Source organism: Corylus avellana, chromosome 7, assembly GCF_965113065.1.
Source record: "Corylus avellana chromosome 7, dhCorAvel1.hap1.2, whole genome shotgun sequence".
NCBI lineage: Eukaryota > Viridiplantae > Streptophyta > Magnoliopsida > Fagales > Betulaceae > Corylus > Corylus avellana.
This window is the reverse complement of record NC_142496.1, coordinates 21,125,370-21,137,469: the sequence shown is the minus strand read 5'-3', so window position 1 is coordinate 21,137,469 and position 12,100 is coordinate 21,125,370. Positions and strand designations below refer to the sequence as shown.

General features: G+C 35.7%; 1 protein-coding gene across 1 annotated transcript; it reads left to right on the top strand.

Annotated features, from left to right (window-relative positions):
• The first annotated feature begins 2,864 nt into the window (after window positions 1-2,864).
• Window positions 2,865-11,265, top strand: LOC132184633 (aminopeptidase M1). The gene is made up of 19 exons (XM_059598341.2): window positions 2,865-3,173; window positions 3,372-3,517; window positions 4,480-4,582; window positions 4,824-5,010; window positions 5,098-5,191; window positions 5,375-5,528; window positions 5,651-5,755; window positions 5,847-5,963; window positions 6,068-6,181; window positions 7,402-7,584; window positions 7,724-8,006; window positions 8,089-8,210; window positions 8,289-8,386; window positions 9,126-9,303; window positions 9,387-9,501; window positions 9,588-9,655; window positions 9,750-9,824; window positions 10,680-10,757; window positions 10,917-11,265. The coding sequence occupies exons 1-19, from the start codon at window positions 2,958-2,960 to the stop codon at window positions 11,100-11,102; spliced, it is 2,622 nt and encodes an 873-aa protein (XP_059454324.2). The 5' UTR covers window positions 2,865-2,957; the 3' UTR covers window positions 11,103-11,265.
• Window positions 11,266-12,100: the final 835 nt, after the last annotated feature.

The window sequence follows — 12,100 nt, the reverse complement described above, 5'->3', positions numbered from 1 at the left end:
TTGTTCTTTCTCATTATTATTATTTTTTTTTTTCCTTTTTCATGCAAGTTTAAGTCGCATATTTGGTGTTAACCCAAAACTAACCAAGAGGAGTGGCTCATCTCCGATTTGGAGCCCATTCATTTCAGTCTAGAATAGGTATTTGGGCTGAGTAGTTGAAGCCCATTTGCTATTATCAGGTTAATTGAGAGTTAGGCTCATTCAAGTAATACTTAGATTCCCTAACCTTTTCTTGTTGGCTTAGAAAAAAGAATGATAGTTACACCGATTTCAGAGTTTTTTTTTTTTTTTTTTTTTAAAGCAAATATGGAAAATGTTACAAAGGGGGTTGTTCTCATTCTTTATCCAAAAGAAAGAGATAATGAGAGGTCAGTCAAAAATGCTTTCAAACGCAAGGTTAGAAGTAGTCTATTTAATTACACATTGTGCACAATAAAATGCACTGCAATTAAAGCAAATAACAAACGAAATAGAAAAGACAAATCCAATCTTGAGAGGCTAGCAACGTAGCATGAACTTCACTAGAGATAATAGAATACGAGAAACCCGTGGTGACATTGTGGATAATTTTATCATTAGAGAATTTAAGAACCACAACAACAACCGAGACTTTGAGAGACATTTCTTAACCACAACAGCAAAACACAGGGGCGAAATTAGCACTAAAACATATTGAATTTGAGCACTAAAACAAGACAACAAGAAGAAAACTAAAAAAATACACAAAAACTGCAACATCGTTGGAAGGCGACGAGGAAGCGGTTGGGTGTGAGCCACGCGCCAGCAATGGACGCCGGGATGCAATCTTCATGCGTCGGCGCGTGTGAACACGCTTTAGCGCATGGTGGCCGGATGAAGGCGGTTAGAGGCATCTTGTAGCTACAAGACCTAGGAGCTTGATGGGGTGGCGCGTGCAGGGTTGGGGCTTCTTGAATTGAACAGATTTGGTTTTGAAAAAAAATCAAATCTCAAAATTTAAAGAAGGGGGAGGATTTGAGGTTGTAAATGGCTGGACGAGGTAGTGAACAGACGGTTCATGGTAGAGGAGGAGACGACAAAGTTATTGAACATAGATAAAACGTCAAGGGCGTTGGATAGGGCCTCCAAAGAAGTAGATAGGGCCTCCAAATAGGTGGTTTGAGCATCATAAGAGGCGAGAAGGGAAGGAGGAAGAAGAAAAAATGGGAGTAGGGGGGGGGGGGGGGGGGGGGGAAGGGAGAGGAGGAGGGAACCAAAATTCCCTCCTCCCATGGCGGTTGGTGAACTCGGTTTTTCTTTAGAGTTGTTACTTTGTTAGCTGAAATGTTAAGTAGTAGGGTTAAATACTAAAAACCTCCTTAAGGTTTGAATTCTTTATTTTTTGCCCCATAAGTTTTCATTTTTATCATAGAAGGTATCTGTAGTTTTCATAAAGACGGAGTTGGTACCTACGTTAAAATTCCATTCAAAACTTAACGAAATGCCACGTCAGCACCAATCAAATTGCGCCACATGTCCTATAATTATTATTTTTTTTTTAAAAAAAAGGATTAAAAATATTAAAAAGTTGTATTTTTTTCAAAAATAAAAATTAAAAATTAAAAATTAAAAATTTACGGCCACCCTTTTGGCCATTTGGGGGGTGGCTGGCCACCCCTTTTAGCCATGGGGGTGGGCGGGCCCAGGGGGTGGCCGAAACCACCCCCAGTGGGTTTGGGGGTGGTTTTTGCCACCCCCTGGGCTCAAAGCTACCCCCAAAATTTTTTTGTTTTTTTTTTTTCACTTTTTGTTTCAGAAAAAATATAATTTTTTTAATATTTTTAATTCTTTTTTTAAAAAAAAAAAAAAAACAAAAAAAATTAATTATAGGACACGTGGCGCAATTTGATTGGTGCTGAAATGACGTTTCGTTAAGTTTTGGACAAAATTTTAACGAATGTACCATTTTCGTCTTTATGAAAACTATATATACCTCCTGTAATAAAAATAAAAATCTAAAGAGCAAAAAATAAAGAGTTTAAACCTAAAGGGAGTTTTTAATATTTAACTCTAAGTAGCATAAGTATTGAGGATATAAGATATCGATAAAGTTTGAATTGGAGGTCGGGTCTATCCTCGAAAATCGAAATAGCCCATTGTCTTTTTAGATAATTCATTTCCATATCTGTATGTTTACTCATTCACCATTTTTCACTTTATCTTCCAGATAGTTTCCATAAAATCATATTTCCATACTTCATCAAAATATCCATTAAATACATCCCAAAAACATATATATATATATGAAAACATGAAAAATAAATATATTCATGAAATGATTATAATAAACTTCAAAACACTTAAAATACTTACAAATTACAAAGTGATATTGACTTGAAACTCGAATTTAAAATGTTGGGGAACAACATGGAGCATATGAAAAATATTTTAAAAAGTTTTTAAATAGTATTTTTGGCGATGCCTAAAAGGCTAAAACTCTTATGAGACTTCCTTTAAATAGAAAAATGAAATTTGTCTTTGAGCATGGCGACGACACTGTTTACTTTTTATCTTTTCTTGTTAGGCAGACATAGAACTTGAGTTTTGTATTTTATTCTGAAACTTCACATGAATCAGATGATATTGTTCATGATTAGTAATCTGAATAGTAATTTGACAGGGAGTCACTTGTTTACTTCCATATTTTATTTTTGAAATTTCATCACATGGGTCTGCAGCTTTTATAATTACTCTTTTCTTCTCGAGCTTATGCAGCTTCACTATTCACACTTTAGTTTACAATTTACATTATTCATTCTTAATAAAAATTATTATCGAATATGATTTAATAATTTTTCAGTTTTCAAGATAATACTCATGTCGTCGTCATCATCTGAATATACTGTACGTAGTCTGTAGTAGTCTTAGGCTACAAAAGTCGTGTGAGAGCTACTCCATCACTCTCACTCATCTCTGCTTTTTAACACCAGAGAAAAACTATGGAGAAGTTCAAAGGCCAACCTCGCCTCCCCAAGTTCGCCGTCCCGAAACGCTATGACATACGCCTCAAACCGGACCTCTCCGCCTGCAACTTCGCCGGCTTTGTCTCCATCGACCTAGACATCGTCGCCGACACCAATTTCATCGTCCTCAATGCCGCCGAACTCTCCGTCGCTAGCGGCTCCGTATCCTTCACCAACCGAGGCTTCTCTAAGGTTTCCGCCTATCTGTCTAACTTTTCATTCCGAAATCATAAAATCTTCTCAACTCCTAACTTTTCATTCCGAAATCATAAAATCTTCTCAACTCGATCCGGTGCCTGATTTTGTTGCTGAAATTGATCGAAAACTCAAAGAAAAAGTGGATACTATACTATTGATTGATGCTTGATGAATGAATGAAATTTTGAGCAGGTATTGGAGCCTTCAAAAATTGTTTTGGTTGAAGACGACGAGATTTTGGTTTTGGAATTCACTAAGACACTTCCGATCGGGATCGGAGTTCTGACAATCGGGTTTGAAGGAGCTCTGAACGACAAACTGGTGGGGTTCTACAGAAGGTAGGATTTATATGATATTTTTTCGTTGATGAGAAAGATTATTGAATAGTGTCGGTAAGAACAATAGAAATGGGCCGAAACCCTGGTCCAATAAAAATTTACTTAGGGCCGCAGCTAAAACGGCGCAGTTTTGAAAGGAAGGAGCCCGACAACAAGCATGGGGGACACTGAGTCACTGACACATAGCCTTACGAAGACAAAAATGGGATACTTGCAAAAACGACGCCGCAGAAAAAAGAAACGAAAATTACGCCTTTTTTTTTTTTTTTTTTTTGGGGTGTTGGAGAAAGTTAAGTTACCTACAATATATATATATATATATATATATACTCAAGTTGTCTTTCTTCCTGAATATGCCCACTCAGTAAAATAATCTATATATTCCATAATTTGTGTACTTGGATGGTGTGGGCTAACGTTAAGTACTAATTGCTTGGGGCAAAAAACAAAAGAACTGAAGTACTACATGATTAAGCTATAGAACAAAATTTTCTATAGCCCTTTTGTATTTTCTATTTACTGTCCAATACTAATAAAATGATTAAGTTCATAGAAATTCTTTGAGATTAATGAAGATTAAATTACTCTAAATTTAAGGATTTGAAGATGATTTGATGAGATTGAATCACCTTAAATTAAGGTATTTAATTAGAATTATATTGGATTCTAATTATCTTTAAGCCCTTTGTATTGTAAATTGATAAATAAAAGATGTAGTCAAAAAGACTGTAGACGTAAGCAGTAGCTCGAACCACCTTAATTTTTTTTAATAATGTGTGACACAACTTCGATGGTGTAGGTTTTGTCCAATGACCTTTTGGCGCGATGGAATATACGATTTCTGTAGTCGTTATTTGCAACTTGTTTTACCTGGTGTTCCAAGCTATTAAATGTTACTAAATTTCTTATGTTCACTGATAAGTGACTTGTGTATAAATTTCTTATGTTACTTTGATTTCCAGTACATATGAGCATAATGGTGAGAAGAAGAATATGGCCGTTACGCAGTTTCAACCGGGTGATGCTAGGCGATGCTTTCCGTGTTGGGATGAACCTGCTTGCAAGGTGTTTACAATCTCTCTCTCTCTCTCTCTCTCTCTCTCCTTTAGCTGATTTACGATATTGGAAGTCTTGGCATCTTTTGCTGAAATCATATCTTAATTCCTAACACAATTTATAATGCATGTTTGAGAAAATCCAGAAGAAAAAAAAAAGAACTTTAATAATGCATGTAATTATGTTTTCAAATGAATGCAAGCGAAAGCTTATTTGGCTCTTCTTTTTCTGGCATTGATGAGAGTTGCAGGCTACATTCAAAATTACGTTGGATGTGCCATCTGAACTGGTAGCTCTTTCCAACATGCCTATTATTGAAGAAAAAGTGGATGGGCATCTGAAGACAGTTTCATATCAAGAATCGCCAATTATGTCCACATATTTGGCGGCAGTTGTTGTTGGTTTGTTTGATTATGTGGAAGATCATACATCTGATGGTAAAATCATACACTACGCCCATTGTTTCTTGTGGTGATACGACCCTTGTTCTTGAAAGTGTAATCAATCCTACATCTCCCATACAGGGGTCAAAGTTCGAGTATACTGTCAGGTTGGTAAGGCAAATCAAGGGAAATTTGCTCTGGGTGTTGCCGTCAGGACACTTGAATTATACAAAAAGTAAGTTTTACAGTCAATCACTGCCAAATTATTGATCACTAGTCACATAATTACGATTCTTTACCTTAACAGAACATCTAATTGGATACTGGATTGTGGTAACTAGTGATTCCTTAATTTGCAATATTTTAGTGTCTATGCTGCATTATCTGGAATTTGGATTGACCATGATAACTTCTACAGTTACTTTGCTGTGGCTTACACTCTGCCCAAATTGGATATGGTTGCAATCCCTGATTTAGCTTTTGCGGCCATGGAGAATTATGGTTTAGTCACATACCGTGAAATGGCATTGCTCTATGATGATCAGCATTCCGCGGCATCCAATAAAGAGAGGGTAACGTGCAGTTGTGCATATTGCTCTTTTCGGTATAATTTAGTTTAGGTAATGTAATAAGGAGCCATTGTTGTAATAATCCCCCACAAATTGTTTAATGATTATTTTTGGCCACTGTAAAGGTTGTGATTGCCATAGCCCATGAACTGGCACACCAGTGGTTTGGCAATCTTGTAACAATGGAATGGTGGACGCATCTGTGGCTGAATGAGGGGTTTGCAACATGGGTATGTAGCATTGGTCACATGTCTATATATTATTATACCTAATTGCGCCACTTTATTCTAAAATTATATGCCGATTATGGCATTTGTGCAGGTTTCCTATTTAGCAACTGATGGCTTGTTCCCAGACTGGAAAATATGGACTCAATTTCTTGCTATATCTACGGAGGGTCTTAAGCTGGATGGGCTTGCAGAGTCCCATCCCATTGAGGTAATTTTTCATGGGCTAAGTTCTTTTCCCGGTTATAACCTTCTTTGAGGAATTTGTGTTATTACTTGTTTGAGTTTATCCCAATTTAAGCTTACCTTTTCTAGGTGGAGATAAATCGTGCTGCCGAGACCAATGACATTTTTGATGCAATAAGTTACAACAAAGGTGCATCTGTCATTCGGATGCTGCAAAGCTATCTTGGTGCTGAATGCTTTCAGGTTGGTTGTTAGGTTTGTTACTTGTAAATGTTATTTGTACAAGTTAAGACATCGCCTATGATTGCAGAAAACTTTGTGCGTGTGGGGTTTTTTTTTTTTTTGTTTTCTTTTTTCTCTGCATCAAATTTGTAAGAAATCCAACCTTTGTGAAAAGAATGGTTTGGTATTGATCAACCAAACCATGCTGAGTATTACTGTATATGTGAAGAACTGTTTACAAAACATTCTCCACATATCATCGAGTTTTAGTCTCAAATTTTAAATTTGAAAAGGAATATCGATTAACAATATTACAAGGCTACAACTGAGACTATTGTCCTACTCTTCAAGTATTTTTGTTCTTTGACTGAGATCCTTCATTTGAATAAGCTTGATCTTTGGCAGAGGAACTTGAAACTGTCGTTGCTGAATTTGAACTGGAAGTAGTTGCTACTGTCATGGAAGCTGTTGGTGTTGTCTGAAGTTGATTGACAAAATTCACAAGAAACTTATATGTCATATAAAACCTTCAAAAATTAAGTTGGATGGTGATGTCAAATTATAGAAAAATTAGTTCATGAAAGAGGTTTAGGAGATAACAATTAATGCGATGGATGCTAGTAATTAGTTATTTGATGAAGTAATCAATTCTACTAATATAGAAAAAAATGGTGATACTCATCTAGATAAGAAATAAGTAGAAAGTATTTCTACTTTATATCTGGTGGCATAGCCTCATCTAGATTAGCTGACAGCTTTATTGTTGGCTTGCTATTGAGGTCTATTCCTTTTTAAGTTTCATCTTTGTCAACTAATCATAAGGCTTATTTGAGTTCAATATGATGGTTTTGGATTTGAATATGCGAGATCACCACTATGAATATCATATCATAAGGTAAGATGACATCAGTGTCTTGCGAACAAGCGATCAATTTTGTGGAGGATAGTTTGAAAGTATCTCCTTTTTGCTTTTGGATGGCTTGGTAAGGAAATATAAGGTCTGTGCAAAGCTGGACTTTGAGATCTAATTGTAATTGTGATAAGTAGTTCTTCTACGGATCATTATGAAAAGAAATTAAGAAGCACAATATGGCTTCCTCATTTGAGAAATATCTCTGATGTAACTGGCAGTTAGTTAATTATATTTTTTCTAACATTTCTAAATTTGTTTTTTTTTTTCCTGGGTTTTTAATTGGCTGTTTTTGCTATTTTCTTTTTTTCTAATTCATTTATGCAATCAGAGGTCACTTGCTTCGTATATCAAAAAATATGCTTGCTCGAATGCAAAGACAGAAGATTTATGGGCTGTCCTTGAGGAGGGATCTGGTGAGCCTGTGAAAAAACTAATGAATTTGTGGACAAAGCAAAAAGGATACCCAATTGTCTCTGTCAAAGTCAAAGAAAACAAATTGGTGTTCGAACAGGTTTCTTGTGTTTTATCTCTTTCACCTATTATCTTGAACTAACACATCTTAACTCGGATGCATTGTCAGCTGTTTCATTTTGTAGTGTTTCACTTAATAATATTCTGAGAACTTAATGAGATAAATATAATAATGGCAGTCGCAATTTTTGTCAAGTGGTTCCCATGGGGATGGACAATGGATTATCCCAATAACATTGTGTTGTGGCTCATATGATATGCACAAGAATTTTCTACTGCAAACAAAGTCTGAAACTCTTGATATCAAGGAATTCCTGGGTGATAAAACGGATGCCACATCTGCTTGGATAAAACTTAATGTAGATCAGACTGGTTTCTATAGGGTGAAATATAGTGAGGACTTGGCAGCCAGACTTAGATATGCAATAGAGAACAAATTCTTATCTGCAACAGACAGATTTGGTAATTTTGATATTAGTACTCATACTTGAATTTTCCCATTGACGGCAGAAAAAGAGCAGTTAACAATGTCTTCCTTTAACAGGCACTCTCGATGATTCATTTGCACTTTGTATGGCTCGCCACCTGTCTTTAAGCTCATTGCTTACCTTGATGGGTGCTTATAGGGAGGAACCTGAATATACTGTGCTGTCTAATTTGATTAGTGTAATTTTCACATCCTCATCTTGTCTATGTTTATTTCAATTATGATCTTAGCCCTAATACAGGTTCCTCTATTCACAGATGAGTCATAAAGTTGCAACAATTACAGCTGATGCGACCCCTGAGTTACTGGACTATGTTAAACAATTTTTTATTAGCCTTTTCCAATATTCTGCGGAGTAAGTAATCTTATAAATAACTAATTGAAACTCCTAGGCTGGTCCTTGTTTTAAAGTCATTGGGTTTGGTCTATCTACATTTCTTTTGCCATTAAGTGATCTCTTTGATGTCAATTATATTTGACTTGATTTGGAAAGTTCCATTGCATGTTAACTGTTGTGCAATTTAAGGTATTGGAAGGTATGAAAATAGTCAAAATACAACTACAGAGCACAAGATTATAATCACTTATATAATGGACAATTAGAATATTAGAAGGTGATTATGATGCTCCTATGAATTATATATATATATATATATATTCTGAATTAAGTCAATTTTTTCTTGAATAGAGCTGCTAATAGCTAGTAAATAGCAGATAGTGGTACTTTATCATTGCATCAGGGAGATGTCTATAAATGTCTCAGAATGTCCAAATATTGATTGGTATAGATAATGTGAACTTTATGTACATATGATTTATTATATTGAATTAACCTTAGAACCTTTGAAGTTGCTAATGTAATCTTTGTACCAAGGAAACTTCTAGGATGTCAGAAACGTTAGGGTGGAAGGGGTCTGTGACATGATGGTTTGGACCATCAACGAGTTATATCAGACGTTACGAGCTAACAGAAGCTCATTGTGTATCGCTGACCTAAATAATGAGCACTCAAAACCTTCCTTTGAGCAATATTAGGCTTTTCTGATTTCATTCTCCTATTTGTTTATTTCTATTCTGTCTGAATTTCTTTGCAGAAAGCTCGGTTGGGAGCCTAAGCAAGGGGAGAACCATCTAGATGCAATGTTGAGAGGAGAGATTTTGACTGCGCTTGCTGTGTTTGGACATGAAATGACACTAAATGAAGCAAATAGGCGTTTTCTTGCATTCTTAGATGACAGAAATACACCACTCCTCCCTCCTGACTTAAGAAAGGTTGGTAAAAGAAGAATGGCTAGATTGCTAGCATTTCTCCATTTACAATCCCTACTGAAGTTTATTATGAACTGTGGTTGCAGGCAGCTTATATGGCTGTAATGCAAAGAGTCACCTCCTCAAACAGAGTGGGTTATGAATCTCTTCTAAGAGTTTACAGAGAGACTGATTTGAGCCAAGAGAAAACACGTGTTCTAAGTAACAACATATCATTATTTTAAATTGATTCAGAGCATCTGAGTATCTCTGGTATATTGGAATCATGTATCTTTGTGTGGTTGTAGGTTCACTAGCATCTTCTCCTGATCCCCAGATAATTCTTGAAGTTCTTAACTTTTTATTATCTTCTGAGGTATCTAAATTTTATATGACTGTAAAATTTTATAAAATTATGGTCTGATTGGGCTCAGAACATTGACACTGGCTTTATTTCCTATTTGATCTAGGTTCGTAGCCAAGATGCTGTTATTGGACTTGCTGTTTGTACAGAAGGACTTGAAACAGCTTGGACGTGGCTGAAGGTAATACTAAATTTAGCAATGTGAAAAGCAAACATTCATGCACATGCGCTATATTCGCACGATACCTTGGTCAAAACTATCCTCAAACAATTAAGAGAAATTGTCTAAGATCTTGCATTTAGATTTATGGAAGACAACCACTTATTTAGATACAGGCATCACGGTGCATCTCATGCATTTTGTAGCTGATGAAAAGGAAAATAGAGAGATAATAGAACTGTATGTTAATCTGGTAGAGAAATGAGGGTTTTACAAAAAAGGTAACATGTAGACCTTAGACATTTTCCAAGACTCCCAAGAAGAGCATTTGTGAAATATCATATTATCGATCGAAATCAGATGACTAAGTTCTAGAGAAGATGAAGTTGTCTATGAGAGTAGCAAGTGAATCCAGGGACATGCTTAAGGTGACTGACTAGAACATCTTGGAGGAAGGTTTAGATTTTGGAATATATCTCTATAAATATCAATTCAAGCCACATCTATATCAGAATTGCTAGTTAAGCACAAGTACATTAATTAATCTTGATTAGTCAATCTCTTTTTAGGGCCAGATTTAGTTAACAAGGAAACCCACGAAGGTGCCCAACTGTTGTTCAGGAATTCCATGATGCTAGTCTATAACGATTCTTTTTTGAGCTTGCTGAAATATTTTATTTATAACATGAAGGGAAGGAAAACTTGTTTTGATTTTCTGTGGCACTGAGCCCTGTTAGTTTATTCTTGTGTTCATCACATCTACAATCTCCCACAAAGTTGGTTTGAAGAAACTACTGAGGGATGGGCAACATTAGAGTTTGTTATCTAATGCCTTGGTTTTTTCCTATTATATATGATAATAAAAAAAAAATACAGGATAACTGGGAGCATATTTTCGAAACCTGGGGTTCCGGACATCTAATAACTCGTTTTGTCAGTGCAATTGTCTCGCCGGTTTGTCTCAATCTCCCTCCCTATTTCTTCTGTTGTTGGTTCCACAATTATCAATTTTTGTCCTTTGTATCACAATTGTTGTCCTGAATTTTAAATCACATGCAGTTAGTTAGTCATTGTTGATGCTTATGGTTTTTTCTTTTTCAACCCTCCCCCCAGTTTACTTCATTTGAGAAGGCTAGGGAAATAGAGGAGTTTTTCTCAAGCCGTGCTAAGCCCTCGATGGCTAGAAACTTGAAGCAGAGCATTGAGCAGGTTTACATTAATGCAAATTGGGTTCTAAGTGTTCAGAAAGAGGAACATCTTGCCAACACCGTGAAGGAATTGGCACAGAGGAAATACTAGGAGCACTTGTTTGGCCATTGTTGTCAAGAAGAAGGCAACCGGATCAAATTTTACAGCTTAAAATCTGCCAGAACAGGGGAGACAATAATGAGTTAGGGACATTTGCAAACATTAAGAATATATCTTATAGAATTGGATCTTTCTAATTATGGTTTTTTGCCTTTATTTTTCTTGCTTTTTTTTTTTGTCTTGCATGATGGATGAAACTTGAAAGGTTTGTTCTTTTGTTGTTTCTTTGTAGGAGTTGACAGAAGTTTTAGCAATAAAAAATAAATAGGGATCAAATAAAATAAGTGTTAGTTGGAATTGGAATGGGTGTTTGCAAGGTTGTTCATTTATGAGGTAGCGTGGTACATGATGACAAAAATTAAACCTCCCGTTGGGGCATCCAGATTTCTTTTGCTTTCAAATTTGGTCTCTAAGACAAAGGCACTATCAGCAAGGAAAAGAAAAAACAAGAAGAATTCCCCCCTTTCTCTCATTGATTTGCCACCTTACAAGTAGGAAAGAAGCTGCTAGTACATTGAATAAAATGGGAGAGCAAACAAAAGAGATACCGTGTGGAGGGTCAAAAGTTTGGAAGAGATATTGTTCCAATGAAAAATTCGGATGAGATATTGTCAATTAAATAGTAGTTTAAGGAGGACAAGTAAACTTTTTTCTTTTTTCTTTCATCTATAGAAAGAAGTGAAATGTTTTTTTTTTGGAACATGTAGAAGCCAACAAAACAAAAAGTTATTTTACAGTTTTTACTAGAGAGGCGAACTACAAGAAGAAGAAAAAATGAAGCAGGAATGAAAAAGTGAGCAGCAAGTTCCTTTGCAACTGAGAAGGTCCAACTGTCCAAAGCCAATAATCAACAGGGAATGATAGTTGCTCTTAAGCCTCTTATTTCTTTAGCTTAGTTTTTTTATAAAATAGAAAAATGTTATAGTGCAATAAAAATATCATTTTTTATCTATAAAAGTCCTAAGTGGCAGGCCATAGGTCCCATCCGT